This window comes from Peromyscus maniculatus, chromosome 5 (assembly GCF_049852395.1).
Source record: "Peromyscus maniculatus bairdii isolate BWxNUB_F1_BW_parent chromosome 5, HU_Pman_BW_mat_3.1, whole genome shotgun sequence".
Lineage (NCBI taxonomy): Eukaryota > Metazoa > Chordata > Mammalia > Rodentia > Cricetidae > Peromyscus > Peromyscus maniculatus.
The window spans coordinates 63,694,414-63,709,697 of NC_134856.1; the positions used below are offsets into that span (position 1 = coordinate 63,694,414).

Consider the following 15,284-nt stretch of genomic DNA (forward strand, 5'->3'; position numbering starts at 1 on the left):
CCCTCATGCCATGAATCATACATTATAATTCATCATGAAATTAAACAACTTTCTGTCAATACCAACTAGAATGCCTTATACATTGAAATTTTTACTTAGATTTCCCAAATATTATTTCCAACCTACTAAACCTAAACCACATGTACTAAAAAGCAAACTTGTTGTTCTTTTGAAATAAGGAAGTATTGATGAGGTTTAATCAGCAACTATTCAAAACACTAAAAGAATCTAGTAACCTAAAAATAAACAATTTTCAAGCAATACCGTACCTTTTCAATTTCTTTGGCAAGATCAGGAAATGACACCAGGGACCACATCTTCATCTCCTTTGGCAGGGGCGAGCCCGACTCTAGCCTCTCTTCAATAAATGGCAGTGCTGTAAATGACTTAAAGACCTCTTGTGGGAAGGCTGAAACATCTGAGACACCATAGAAACCCTCTAAAGCTGAAGGATCTAAATCAGCAGAGATAGATCGTCTCCTCTCCAAGCTTTAGAATCACAAAATGTCTAGTGTTAGATTAGGTGGACAACACTGGATTTGTAACTGAAGAATCATTTAATTGACAAAGGTATTAAGCAAGCAACTCTAAGGTGCCAAGTAATCAAAGGTAATTCTGATACAAAATTGATGTCACACAAGTTGAAGATGGTAATGCATCTTGAGAGATTTAAAGTGAAAACACAAAAAGTACATGTACAATATTGCGGTGGTCGTTCATGATAACAGCGCATAGAACAGCAGCCTTGGCTAGCCTAACTGAATGTACAATAGCCTGGAGGATGCTTTTTAGTCATATTTACTAGAAAAAAAAAACAGCTTCACAATTTCATTTCAGAATGGAATTAAAACCTCACCAGAGGCCGGGCGGTGGTGGCGCATGCCTTTAATCCCAGCACTCGGGAGGCAGAGCCAGGTGGATCTCTGTGAGTTCGAGGCCAGCCTGGTCTACTGAGCGAGATCCAGGAAAGGTGCAAAGCTACTCAGAGAAACCCTGTCTCGGAAAAAACAAAAAACAAAACAAAACAAAAAACCTCACCAGAGAAGTTTTGACAATAAAAGTTTTTTTTTTTTGTTTTGTTTGTTTTAAACAAGTCAACCCCAAGTTCAGAGTTAGTTTTCTTTGAAGTAAGGTTTCCTTTCAGACACCAAATTGGCTTTTCTTCCCCTCCACAAGGCATGAGATTGGCTCCTCAGTTTCCAGACCTAGAGTGGCCATGGAGTACTCTCTGCCTGCATAGTCCCAGTTTATGCATCTACCAATATTCAACACCAGGTAATAATTTAAATGATGTAAGTACCTACATTTTCTACAAAACTCAACAAAGACTTCCTTCTTATTGGGAGCATCACTAACCACTTGTCTTGAAGCAGTCTTAACCAGTTCAAGATTCTGATGGCTTATCTTAATCGAACAATACTTTGGTTGAAAAAAAAAAATCATGTAACATTCGTTGCAAGGTCTCTAAAATAATCCAGTGAAGTGGGCAAGACATTTCTGAAGACAGACTTCTGCAGGGCTGTTATAAAGCAGGCTCTAAGATTGCAGGGAATAGGGGCCTTCCTCTTCCCAGTGGCCAAGCATAACATCTCACCCTCAAACACGATTTACTAGTTTTGCCTAGTATTTAAGATGACTAATTATAGACTACATATTCTTTTAGAGGTGATTTTAAAGACACACACAGAGGACTCTTGTCACCAGGTTGCTGAAGCATGAAAATGGTTCAGGTGCACACTGTGAACCATGTTCATTTAGAAACTTTTTTTGCGTTGTAACACAGACCATCCTTGCGTTAATGTTTGTGTGCTGCTGTAAGAAGAGAGTACAATATTTTTAAAGTTTTGACGTGGAAATTTGATTTGGAGGCATCATTATTCACTTGATCTAAGCAGGTAAATCGTCATGTATAGCAACAGAGAAAGGATGTAGCAACCCCCAAAAGCATGATCTGAAATACTGACGAGAAGCTCATTTATAAGCATTCTCTCACACTCAGGCTTTACCTACGTCTCATCTCCTGGACTTACAAAAGACCCCTGGATAGAACCAAGGAATGTATGCTGGGAAGGTCAGGAGGAAAAAATACTAAATGGATGCAATCAGTGGTAGATTGTGGCTGACATCAGTCCAATCAGTACCTCTGAGATGTGGACACAGCCATGTATTCAAAGCCTTACTGTGAACCGTGAAGGAGGAGGTGGAGAACGGAGTCTGTGGGAAGCAGTGAATACTCATAAAGACAATAATGCCAATAATAAGAGGAATGATGAAAGTGATGTGCATTGGCCCTCTTCTCTGGTGTAGTTTGTAAGTCTTATCAATTTGTGTCATTCACCACCTGCCTCAGCTTAAGGCTCGTTATAGCCATCACTGTACTGAAACATGAAAGAGCACAGCAGTGTCATCTGAGGCACAGGCTTTGACAGTGTTCATACAGCACAGGGACAGCGTTCCCTGAGGCTCATACAGTGCTGACACCTGTGCAACATGATGCTGGATTTCCACTCTCACCTACCCTATCTGGTGAACCTGCTGATTCATATCTTCTCTTCTATTGGTCAATACTTAGAAACCAGCCTGTTCAAGACTAGGTCACAGCCAGAGGTGATGGAGAGACTTATGGTAATGAGACTCAAGCACAGTGGGAAGACACAGCAGAGGCAGCTCTTCATCTCTCAGTGGCATGGGTGGCTCTCTTACTTCCCCTTTAATGCCTGGGAAGAGACGGTTCCCCAAGAGTGCTCATTGGGGACCATGTTTGCACTGCTCCACCTTGATGTGCGTTTTTATTACAAGGCCATTGCCCTGACCAGCAAGTTCTCCCGTGTATGTGGTTAATTAGGTATTCCCTATACTCTTCCAATTCCCCTGTCATTTGGTAATGATGTGTGAAGAGGGTATGTGAAGAGGGGTCCCTCTCTGAAAACACTTTCAGTGATGAATCCAGCTGTGCCCAGTTTACGAGCATTTCTCCATAGAATGGTGTCTTCCTTGGGGATATTTTTACCTCTGCTGCTTCTTATATTATTAGGTTTTCTCTAGAAAACCTCTCTTATGTCTAAGTCACTAGTTATAGACCCATGGTAAGGGCAGTGTAAAGGGCCACAGTTGACTGACTGAATTAGGAAGTCTCCTCTGGAGTTCATAACGGTAATAATAAGCTTTCACTTGTAGAAGTATGTCATGATAAAATTGGGAAAAACCTATTTTGGCATCTTATTTCATAATTAGATCTCAGTTATTCTTCCCAGTGACACAGCCTCATATGTTTGCACAGTTGGTGTCCAGCTGGTGGCTGGCGTGGGAGGTTTGTGGAGCCTTTGAGATATGAGGAAGTGGGTCACTGAGGTTGAGTTTATAGGCCCAGCCACCATGCCAGTTCCTGCTGTGACACCGAGGCCTCTGGAGGGCTCTTTGTCCCCTGGGCTGCTTCCTGTGTTTGGTCACAGTGATGAGAATGACACAGACAGGGATTTCAAAAATTATTTTCACTGTCTAGACTATTCTAGAGTTATGCATATTTGTCTGTTTTATTTTGTTTTCCAACCCCTCTCCTGTTCAAATGTGGGCATAAGAAAAGGGACCTTATCTACCTTTGCTTTGCATGAATTTCATAACTAGGAAATGCTTGGCATTTGGAAGTGACAAAAATATGTGCTGAGTGAATGATAAACTAATGCAGGAAACTTAGCAGCTAATAATTTATAGAAGAAAACCAGCATGGATAGACACTTTTGCTTTTTTTTGTCATTTTGTGATTTATAATAAGCCTCTGTAGTATTTGGGAGCAAGACTCTCCATGAATATTCAGAATGATGATGGTTGGCTGTATAACTCTTAAAAAATGAAACACCAAGAAAGAGTTTGTATTTTCATGACTTGAAGGTGTGAGTTCTAATGTGAAACATTTTCTAAAAGCTAACAATGCATATGTGTGAGACAATAAACTATTAGAATCTGTTGTCTGATTAAATGTGTCACTAACTTATTCCCTAAGCCAAAATAAACTGCTAATCATGCCAAGTGCAGAAGAATGTTCTTTATTGCAAGCAATGCCATATGTCTGCTGAGGTGGGGTCTCCTTTCGCTCCCATCCACTCTCGGAAGGTCGGGGGGCTTCCAAAGTATTTCACAAATTTTATTTGGATCTAAGGAGTAACCCAAAATGAAGGTTGGTGAATAATATTGTGTGCCATGTGCTTAACAATTTGAATTTTAAACATATATAGCAATACTTAAAATACGGCTATTAATGGGCAATTCTATAAAGTATACCAAGCAAAAATGTCATATTTCTCAGTATTGCCTTTAGTCTATACTCCAAACAAAACAAATCACTGGGCTTTTCCTTCAGCACCTTATGCAGATTCCGAACAAGCTCATGTATGCCTCAAGATCTACCCATGAAACATCTATTCCATAAAACATCTTTTATCATATTGCCCTGGAAAGGCCAACCCCATTCCTTCTGAGATTAAACGCCATAGAATTCTCAGTCTAGCTGAACATGCAGCATCCTCTCTGATGTGCCACACCACATTCAGGTTTTTGTTTTTGTTTTTTTGCATGTATCACATCTCACCTATTTTATTGCTCATGCAGTGAGGGCAAGGGCTATGTATTTGCCATCCTTCTACACCCCTTACACTCCAGCAGAATTTTTGCATGACATGGAGAGCTTCTACATCAAAATGAATTGAAATAATTTTCTGGGAATCATACAATGGACCCTTCCCTGGTAATATGCTCCACATTACCTACCAGCCCCAGTGATCTCTTGTTTCATTCACTAGTCTCCACTATGAGTTTCAAATCTGATTCACTGATAAACCTGAATGGGGTGTAACATCTCCTGAGGGATTTTTAAAGGTGTACAGTAGGTGATTAATATTTGCTTTTAAAATTTTATTTATTTATGTGAGACAGGATCTCACTCTGTAGCCCTGGATAGCTTGGAAATCCCTCTATTGACCAGCCTGACCTTGAACTTACAGAGGTCCTCTTGCCTCTCCTTTCTGAGAGCTGGGATTAAAGGCATGCCATTACGTCCAGCCTGAGACTCTTTTCTTAATGCCTTCATTGAGACGGCTATAAAGTATATTTTTAAAGTCCATGTCTTTGTTTTCTGAGATGTGGTTTACAAGGTAGTCTCCTAGGTTCATTAACAGCAACTCAATGTTCAATATTCAAACAAGTTGAATCAAGACTTATCACCACCTTTTCAGGTGACAGATGCAGATAGTCCAGAATTTCCAAAGCCTACACTCCATCGCATTTCTTTCGAGAAACCACAGAACGGTACCATACTCACCACCATCCCAGCGTGAATATGACAGCATCCTGCTTTATGTCTCCTTCCACACAGTGGGTGCTTAAACTTCCATGAGGAATTTAATTACCAACACTTTTTCTTACAATCTCCCAGTGTGTATAATGCTGACCACACATTTTAAAATGTAAAGGGACAAATGGGGAACTCTTCCCACAGGAAGATATCAAGGGTAAATGAAAAGCAATGCCTGAAGCAGAAAAAGTACACACTTTAAAGACATTTAAAAAAAACAGCACAAACATTAGAAATGGGGCCCGATCCTTGCTAATTGACCTGGGTCTGGGATCTAGAAAAATTTAAAGATGATAATAAAGCATGGATGCACACGCTGCCAGGCATTTCCTTCTATTTCGGCAAGGTGATCAAAGTAAAAAACTTTATACACAAGGCTTTGTATAGTTAAGGAATAAATAAATAAATAAATAAATAAACAGTGGCAGTTTATTTTGACTCAGTAAGACCCTAACTCCTCTGACAGAATCTGCTGCTCCATAAGTACCATGCCTCAGGAACATGATCCTCTGATGGAGCAAGTCTGGTAACGATCACGGTATGCTAATCAAAGGGGCTCAAGAGGGGAAACTGTACCCTTCATGTGGGTGGACCAGACAACTCAACAGTTTCATGCTCCTGTACAGACCAAAATGTGGATCTGGGACAGCAAGACAGGATGGTATTGAGTTGTTCTAGATATCGGCCATGTATTTTGATAACTAAATTCAAAGGAAGTCAGTTCATTACTCTAGAAATCCAATCAGGCTTTACATCTTTTGTATTTTAAGTTAGTTGTCCAAAGTAATAGCACATGAGCAAGTGACGTTATAAACAAAGACTCGGTTTGCTACTTTTGTACTTACACATATAAATCGATAACATTATGAAAAGACAGAACAAACAAGAAATGTTTTACCTTTCATCAACTAACCTTTTGCCTTTTTCAGGTGAGATCTGTAATAAATACAAAATTAAATTTATGTGTAACAAATACATATAGACAATGTTCACAATGAGTCACTTAGAAAAAATACTCAAAATAATCCCCCCCGCACACACTTCGTTGTTGAGACAGGGTCTCACTCTATAGCCTTGGCTAGCCTGGCTTACTGTGTAAACCAGGCTGGTCTTGAATTCATAGGGATCTGCCTGCCTTTGTTTCATAAGAGATGATACTAAAGGAACTCATCAACATGCATCAAAATAATTTTCTTAATATGACAATCATTTAAGACAAATATATCACAAAGGCTGAGAAATTACAATTTGGCATTGGAAGACATTATGAAGAGCCAGCCCTAAAACTATTTCTCAATTAAGAGCCAATAATGGTTTTTAAATAATAATTTAGTAGATAAATTATTTTTAATCTATTTTAGGTAAAAAATTATTTTTAATGTATTTATTACCATATTATTTTAAATAAACATGCTATAGTTTATTATGCTAATGTAGTAACATGAAGGTGCTTTTAGAATTTCTGTATTTTAAATGTACATTGAGAATGCCTACTAGAATATTTATTGAGGTATCTGATCAGAGTGTAACCTGTGGCCTAAGAAGTGTGATTTTATTAATAGATGATTTCCTCTGAACAGGTATTTTTCTGACACATAGATGTCGACACTGGGTTTTATGCCAGGACCAAAGATCACCTAATTTTGCTTCTTTCATATGAACATTCTTTATCCACCTGCAGAAAGACTTCTGGCAGCTCACCAAACTGATTCCCTGTTCTTGTTAGACATTTTGCTAGTCTGCATCTCTGTGTTTCCTTCAACTTAAGTGTGGCAGATGGAAAGTTCCTCAGGTCAGTCCTGAGCAGTGAGTGTGGTGCCAGAAGCCACTTGTCCAATGGTAAGGATTCTATATGCCAGGACACATGGATGCCAGTAGAGAACTTTCCCACAGACACTGACCCTGGTTTACCCTCAGTGATGAACTGGTATGATAGAGCCATTTCACATTGTGTGTCTGTTACAGAATCAAGCGGCACACTAATATACACAAAGGATTTTCATACAGAGAATTATGGCTAAGATAAAAAACACCAGCAAAACCATGCAATAGTGTTACACGCAGTGCTCACAAAAATACATAAGCAGCTCCTGAACATTATGTAATTTTATATGCATAACTCTTTAAAGTGTTATCACATCCCATTAATTAAGGATTGACAGATAACTGTGTTCAGTTCCTGACAGAAATAACAGCAATTCTGGCCCTTTAACCTAATTTCAGCAATATTGCAAGCCAGCCACTCTTTTGTTCCATCCTGCTCCTGAGATCACATGACAGGGATTTTATAGAACAGAAGATAGCATTCAGTAGCAGAGATGCAATATTTTTCGTTTATTGCTTTTTGGTTTTATGTTTTTATCTCCTGACACCAATGACAACAACGTGAAACATAGATTCAAGAACTAATGTACAGTCTCCCACAGCAGACACAAAACTTTAAAAAAAAAAAACCTAGACAGCAGCAGTGTCACAGCCAGCCAAGAGTACTGGAATACTGAGAGCGTGACGTTAACAGAAAAGCTGAATTTGCCATATATACAAGGGACTTTTAAACTATGGGCTCAAGAAAGGAGAGTAATCCACCTCTCTTAGCAACTCATCTTTTGCTTGCTTTAAAACTACGGTATTTACAAGTTACTCCTTTGCCTAAGATCTTCCCATGATTCCTTCTGTTCCGAGTATTGAAAGCCAAACTGCTAAATTTAGTGCACAGTTCGGGACTTTGATGATCTCCCTCAATCCACTTTTAGCATGCAACCTCTCACATACTGGCCACATTCTCAGCCTGGGTTCACTGCAGTGATGGAGTCTTCTCATGTATATAGTCTTGCCATAACCATCAGTTCACTAGGAAAGGGAGGTTTTCTGATGCAGAGGACACAGTCAGATTGAGGACTTGCCATGTGTGTGACCAAACACCCGACTCTGCTGCTCTGTTGTTGTCTTTCTAGCTTCAGGTTGGGAAGAAAGTGATTTTTTGAGACAGGGTTTCTCTGTGTAGTATTGGTGCCTGTCCTGGATCTCACTCTGTAGACCAGGCTGGCCTTGAACTCACAGAGATCCGCCTGCCTCTGCCTCCCGAGTGCTGGGATTAAAGGTGTGCGCCACCGCCACCTGGCTGGGAAGAACGTGTTTTAAGGATAGCCTTCTGTGACATTTTCCTGCACTGTCATGGCTAGAGTGTATAATGATGCATTCTTACCTTTATCTTCCTTAGGCAATGCACTGACTCTTAAGACCACAGCCTATCCAGGACCGAGGTGTTAACAGGTACACCCTACACTATGTGGACCCAAAGACCAGAGCAGCCAAAGCTGATACTGTGACTGTACCCATTTCTGAAGAGACCCAGATGAATCCTGGCCCACAAATCTGAGATAATTGTGTGTGCTGTCTGGGCCATGAAGTCCTGTGGGAATTTATTATGCAGCCAAAGATAACTAACCAGAATGGTACTTTTCACTCTTCACCCCTTTTTATAAACAGAAAATACTATGAGATAATCCTTCTGTATGCTGTGAATATGTATTATTCTCATTAGTTAATAATAAGGCTGATTGGCCTATAGCAAGGCAGGATAAAGTTAGGTGGGACAATCAAACTGAGGACTCAAATGAAGAAAGGTGGAGTTGGGAGAGATCCAATCAAGCCACCCAAGAAGCAAGATGCCAGAGGACCAGTAAAGCCATGGGCCACCTGGCAATACATAGATTAATAGAAATGGATTAATTTAAAAGTAAAAGCTAATTAGTAATAAGTCTGAGCTATTGACTGAGCGTTTTGTAATTAATATAAGCTTCTGTGTGTTTATTTGGGACCAGGAGGTCAGAACAGAAAAACTCCACCTCCATTTACAAGAAAAAAAAATATGAAACAAGGGAGAAACAAGCAGAAGGAGCAAACTGGGAACAGCCTGAATGTGACAGAATGCATAGCATTTTCCATTGACTTAAGACAATGTGTGTGTGGATACAGTGGAAGGTACATGTCAGTATGCATACGTGAGCATCGTCACAAAGACCTGCAGGCTAATCAAAGTAGAGGCTCAGATCCTGGGAAAGGGTCAGGCCCAACAAAACTGGAACAAAGTTCAAGAAAGCATTTCTGGGTGGGTGGGTGGGTGGCCTTCTGAATCCACAGTGCAACAGAAACAAAATAAAATAATCTTTAGAATTCCCCTCTGTGATTTTGTATTTATATTGAATCTTCTCCATTTTAAGCAGGATATCTTTAGTCTTTGAAATCCTGTTTCCTTCCTGTTCTCAAATAAATGCTTAAATCATCATCCAAAATTGTTAACTTACAGTTGGCATTTAGGAGGTCAATGAACACATATATCTAAAGCGCAAAAGTAAAGAATCCAAATAAATGAAAACAATTTATGCCAATAAAGTAGGAAAGGATATGAAAATGTCTCCTGTAGATGATATGCTGACTGCTTTGGTCGGTTTCTCCCTCACCTTGCCGGGCTGTGTGACCTTCTCTGTTGATTTGGAAGTCTCACCCTTGACCTTTGATTTACTGAGAACCCGTTCCAGTTTTGTTTTACTCTTCTCTTCTTTAAACACCTCCATCTCTTGATGCAGGACGAAGTCGAGTTGAGTCTTATTTCTTTCAGCTTCCTGTTTGTGAGAAAGTAGTTTGTCAAGCTTCAGTCACATCTCCCTGCCAAAGTGAATCTTTCAGGAATCTACACGTAGTGATACCAACATTTTCTCTAACTGACCTGAGGAAGCTAAGTTAAATGATCTGGTATAATTCAACAGCTTTACAATTCGAATTAATAAATGCTATTGTCAGGCTGGAAAAGAATAATAATTAAAAAAGGTCTTCCATGTTTATGTTATTAAAACAAAGCCCAGGCATTTTCCCAAGTTGTGATTTTCAAGGCCATGATCAACAATGGTACCCCAGAAAGACCTCAAAAAGGGGGTGCTTACAACACCAAGGATCAGAATTTGTTCTACAAAGAAAACAAATGAAAAAGAAAATTCACACCAAAAAAACATTCATCACATAGAAGAATCACTCAACCCTCATATGTATTCTCTGGTATATTTATGGATATGCACATATAATATAGTATTTTCTTTAAAAATGTCATATTTTTACAAGAAAATACATATTCACAAGAATAGGTAACAGAATATATTTAGTGAAATGATGTTATTTAATTTGTAAATATTTTACCAGTGAGTGTTTTGGTCATTTCAAACCATTTTCTATTAAAATTCATTATACCTTAGTTGAAAGTTTCTGTACAATTTTTTCTTTAGAAGAAACTTTTAGAAGTGAACTTAGTAAATGAAATGGCTACATTTCCCCAAGACTTTCACTGGGTGTTTTCTTTCAAAGAAGTAATTCATGCCGATATATTAGAAATGTGGGAAAGATTTTTTGTCATATATCCACAAATATTAGGTATTTCTGTTCCTTAAGTTTTAACAAAATTGTAGGTGAGCAGCACCTCTTTTTAAAGTGAGATTCAATAATTAACAAAGTTGATACTTATGTTTCTGTGTTTTATTAGCATGTTTGTTTTTGAATCACAATTTGCCTATTTGTGTTTCTTGGGTATTTCAGGGAAGTTTATGCAATATCTTTAGATAAAATATTTGAGACTGTCTATATTGACAAGATTCCCATTGTCGTGGCTTTCAATTGGGGATCATGTCTTTCCTGAGCCATGAAAGCAGCTCACATTCACGCTGGAGAACCTAGGCCTTTATAACTTACAAACCAGAGAACAAGGTGTGGAACAACTCTAACCATAAGTTACCACTTGAAAGTTATACATTTAGGGGAGGCTGGAGAGATGGCTAAACAAGTAACAGCATTGGATGCTCTTCCAGAGGCCTCAGGTTCAATGTCCAGCACCCACATGGTGCTTCACAGTTGACTGTGACTCCAGCTCCAGGGGATTTGATAATCTTTTCAGGCCCCCGAGGGTCTGCATGCACATGGCACACAGACATACACATGGACAAAACACCCATGCACATAAAGTAAGTAAATAAAATTTTAAAAAATTAGAAGTTGTTACTTTAGTAGACTCAGATTCATAAACATGTTCCTTTTGGGTAATAATGCTTAGGAAGGTTGGCTTTACCAGGGTATCTGACATTTTGGGAGTGTGATATTTAGTTTTTGTCGTTTTGACACAGGCTAGAGTCACCTGGGGAGTGGGGACCTTGGCTGAGGAAATGCCTCCATCAGATTGGCCTGTGGGCATTCTCGTGGGACATTTTCTGGGTTAATGATGAATCTCGAAGGGCTCAGCCCACTGTGACCGGTGCCGCCCCTAAGAAGGTGATCCAAGGAAGCTCGCTGAGCAAGAGCAGCAAGCAAGACAGCAAGCAGCTTCCCTCCATGGCTCCTGCCTCTGCCTCTTCTCCAGTTCCTGCCCTGATTTCCTTCAGTGACCGGACCTGTAAGCCAAACTAACCCTCTCCTTCCCAGGTTGCTTTTGGTCAGTGTTTTTGTCACAGCATCAGAGAGCCAGCTGGGACAGACAATGACAGGATGCTGTCATCACCTTCACTGGGATGCGTGCAGCCCACAGTGGACGCTCTTGTGGCCGGTCAGTAACGTACTACTCAACTCTTGTTAATGTTCATTTGTAACTCTGGTACTTTCAAACAACCAGGACTGTATTTAGCTTATTTTTCCCTGAATATTTACTCTGTGTGACTCGGTGACGATTTTATCCTTCTATAAGAACTTTTAGTACCATGAATTATTAAATATTGTATTAGCATGTTAATTTGAAAGTGTTCCTGCTTTACATTCAACACCAGACGTGGAAGTGCTTTGGTCACGGAAATCTTACAGTATACACTCATGTTGGATAAGGATCACCTCCTTAACTGTTCTTCTTTTGCGTAACTGATTCTTGTCCTTCACATCTTATAGCAGCTTTCTTATGCTCAACAATAACTGCATTTGCAGGCATGAGCAGATTTCTTTATGCTTATGTATCAATTTGAGAAACACGATACATTGAAATACTGATAAAAACAAAACTTTCAAATTGGAAAATCTATGTTCCTTCACTCTTCATCTATGACCCTTCATTAAAAAATGTCTGTACTTTTGCTAAATACTGGTCCTAAATCATTCTAATTTTTTTGTATTCCATTTTCCAAATGATGTAGTTGAAAAAATATTTTGGATAAAAATCTATTGCTTTCTTACTTATTTTATTCTAAAATGCAGTCTCTTTGTTAATATCTACCCTTTAAAATTATATAATAAAAGAATTTTATATTTTAAGTAAAATGTTATATAGAATATAAATATTTATACCTTTGTATGTCCATTTATGAATGTTTATATCTCATTGTAATTTTTGTTTGGTTAGAATTTGAGAAAGAGCAAAAAGAGACGATATACTAATCTTATTAACTTTAATTGGATCAACAGGAGTTGGTTCTTCCTTTCTGCCTTCCTTATCCATGGTTATGGGCATCTGAGTGTGGGTATGTGTACATTTGTGAGCGATTTCCTGTGGAATCCAGTAGAGAAGATCAGATTCCCTGGAGCTGTGGTGAGCTACCAGACATGGGCTGGGAACCAAGCTCCAGTACTCAGAAAGAGCAGTATGCTCTCTCTCTCTCTCTCTCTCTCTCTCTCTCTCTCTCTCTCTCTCTCTCTCTCTCTCTCTCTCTCTCAAGGTTTATTATTACTTTTGTTTTTATGTGTATGTGTGTTTTACCTTAGTGTATATGTCTATGCATCATGTGTGTGTGCAGTGCCAGCAGAGGCCAGAAGAGGCCAGTGGATCCCCTGAAATTACAGTTACAGAAGGTTGGAAGCTGCCATGTGGGTGCTGAGAATTGAACCCAGGTCCTCTGTAAGAGCAGTCAGTACTCTTAACCTTTGAGCCATCTCTCCAGCCCGAAGCAGGATGCACTCTTAATTGATGAGCCATTTCTCCTCTGAGTAGTTAGTATTTTACGTCCAAGTACATTGTGTATTGGCAGTTTTCTTCAGAGATTGTTTTCTTCATGAAGTAAGATTTATTTCCTTTCTGGATTGTTGTTTTAGACAAGAATGAACACTATGTCCTATTAATATATTTGTATGTGTGTATATATGCATGTAGTGAGTATGTACATGCATGTATGTGTACACAGACACACACTCAGTTTATAAGATTAAAGTTTAGAAATTGCCTGCTAGCCATTTCCTTTGCTCGCTGTCATTTAGAGGGGCACCCCTCACCTGCAAAGCCCATTTCAATTGTTCCTGGAGGGCTTTCTTCTCCATCTTCAGTGCTTCTGCTTCTTTCTAGGGAGTCAAAAGAGAGCAACGTTCACTCTGGTACTTTTCAGATTTACCTTTTGTGGTTATTACATGTCTCGAACCCACAGCTTGCCAGTATGACGATTTGAACTACAAAGTTCTCCTATGCCGTGGTGCATACCACCTGACACTATAGCTCTCTATTGATTTCTCACATGCATGATTACCATGACTCTTGTAAATAACAACTACCATAATTCTCTTCACATCTGAAATATTTAAATGGAAGTATTTGAAATGTTGCTAGATGAAGAATCCCCAATTTTAACATATAGTCCAGGCTTGGCTGAAATTAATAAGTTACACATTCAGAAAACCTGCAGTGGATGATGGTTTGAGAAGCATGTTTGATGAAGCCCTGTGCATGCCTTTTGTGTGTCACATCAGGCTCCTCAAGGACAATCTAGGCAGTATCTAACCACTGTACTCTCTGCACAGAAGGGAAGCAGCAACACTGATATGCAAACAGGGATAAGTGGTCCACGGAGGAGAAGGAGGCCTGGGGAGGAGTCCTGCTTTCAGGGCCTTCTGTTTGGGAGTCAGGCCTACTTGAGCGGTATGAGGTACTCCAGAGCTTACAGGGAGCCTCTGTCTTTATAAATTCCAAACAAGGGCAAAGTTTGAGACAATTCCAACCATCAAAGATTCAGTGGAAGTCACAAGAAGGAGAAAACTGAAGACAAGGGCCCAATAATTTTGTATAAAATCTGTCCAAGCCTTCTCGGACCTCTGAACCACACACACAAAGGAAAGACTCAAAACAACCTGGATAAAATTAAAATAAGTGGCTGGATAGGTATATAATTTTCACTCACACACAATCATGTTCACTATATAATAGAGAAGAAAAATACTAGTCACCAACAGGACATAGCAGGTCATGGAGTTTTAACACCACGTTACTCACAACACCCACAAAACAATTTAAATAAACTGGAAAAGTGGACTTACTATTAAGGCAAAAGAAACCAAGAAAGAGACCCCAAGACAATCCCGACTTTAGCACTACCATGAAACACTTTTAAAGCGGCCATCATGACAGTGCCCAACATGTCTGTGAATGAATTGGCAGAGATCTCATCAAACACAAAATATAATAAACGGCCAAATGGTAACAACTGTATGATCAACAATTAATCAGGGTTTAAAAACTGATGTACAGACAGAATAAGAAGTTCGATAGGACAATGAAAAGGTGACACCACTTAGACATATCAATGTAAAATATTTAAATACAGAGACAAACCTTTTACAAACACATGAGGAGCATATAGAGTGATGTCGAATTTCTACCATCCAACTGTATTTTTGTACAGGGGCAGAAAGAGGTAGAAACATGTTTGAAACCTTGGCAAAAGTTACATACTCAAGATGCTGAGCTCGCTCCAACTTAGTGTGTTAAGAGCTGTCATGTGCCCATGCAACAAAACCAAACTGTTGAAAACAATGGAAAAGTGAGAATAAGAAAGAAAAAACCCAACCATCACGCAGGAAATAGGCAATGCGAAGGCTGTATCTTGCCAGAAACACTAAAGTCAAGTAAAAATTTTAAAAAAATCTTTAAATCTCCTTAAATAAGGCAATTATTTTAAGAAAAAATTGGAAATCTATATGATTCTTCTTATTGAAA

General features: G+C 39.1%; 1 protein-coding gene across 22 annotated transcripts in view; it reads right to left on the reverse strand.

Moving 5' to 3' along the window:
* Nucleotides 1–15,284, reverse strand: part of Ccdc7 (coiled-coil domain containing 7) — a 194,331-nt gene that overhangs the window by 133,456 nt on the left and 45,591 nt on the right. For 17 of the 22 annotated variants that reach the window (XM_076572376.1, XM_076572375.1, XM_076572378.1 and 14 more), the window contains exons 17-20: nt 13,574–13,639; nt 9,811–9,972; nt 6,246–6,283; nt 270–489 (exon numbers count right to left, since the gene is read on the reverse strand). In XM_076572376.1, coding sequence (XP_076428491.1) covers nt 270–489; nt 6,246–6,283; nt 9,811–9,972; nt 13,574–13,639 — 486 coding nt within the window. Of the gene's footprint in view, nt 1–269; nt 490–4,027; nt 4,152–6,245; nt 6,284–9,810; nt 9,973–13,573; nt 13,640–15,284 lie in introns of those variants that run through there. The other 5 variants (XM_042277896.2, XM_076572384.1, XM_042277905.2 and 2 more) reach the window with 3 other exon arrangements.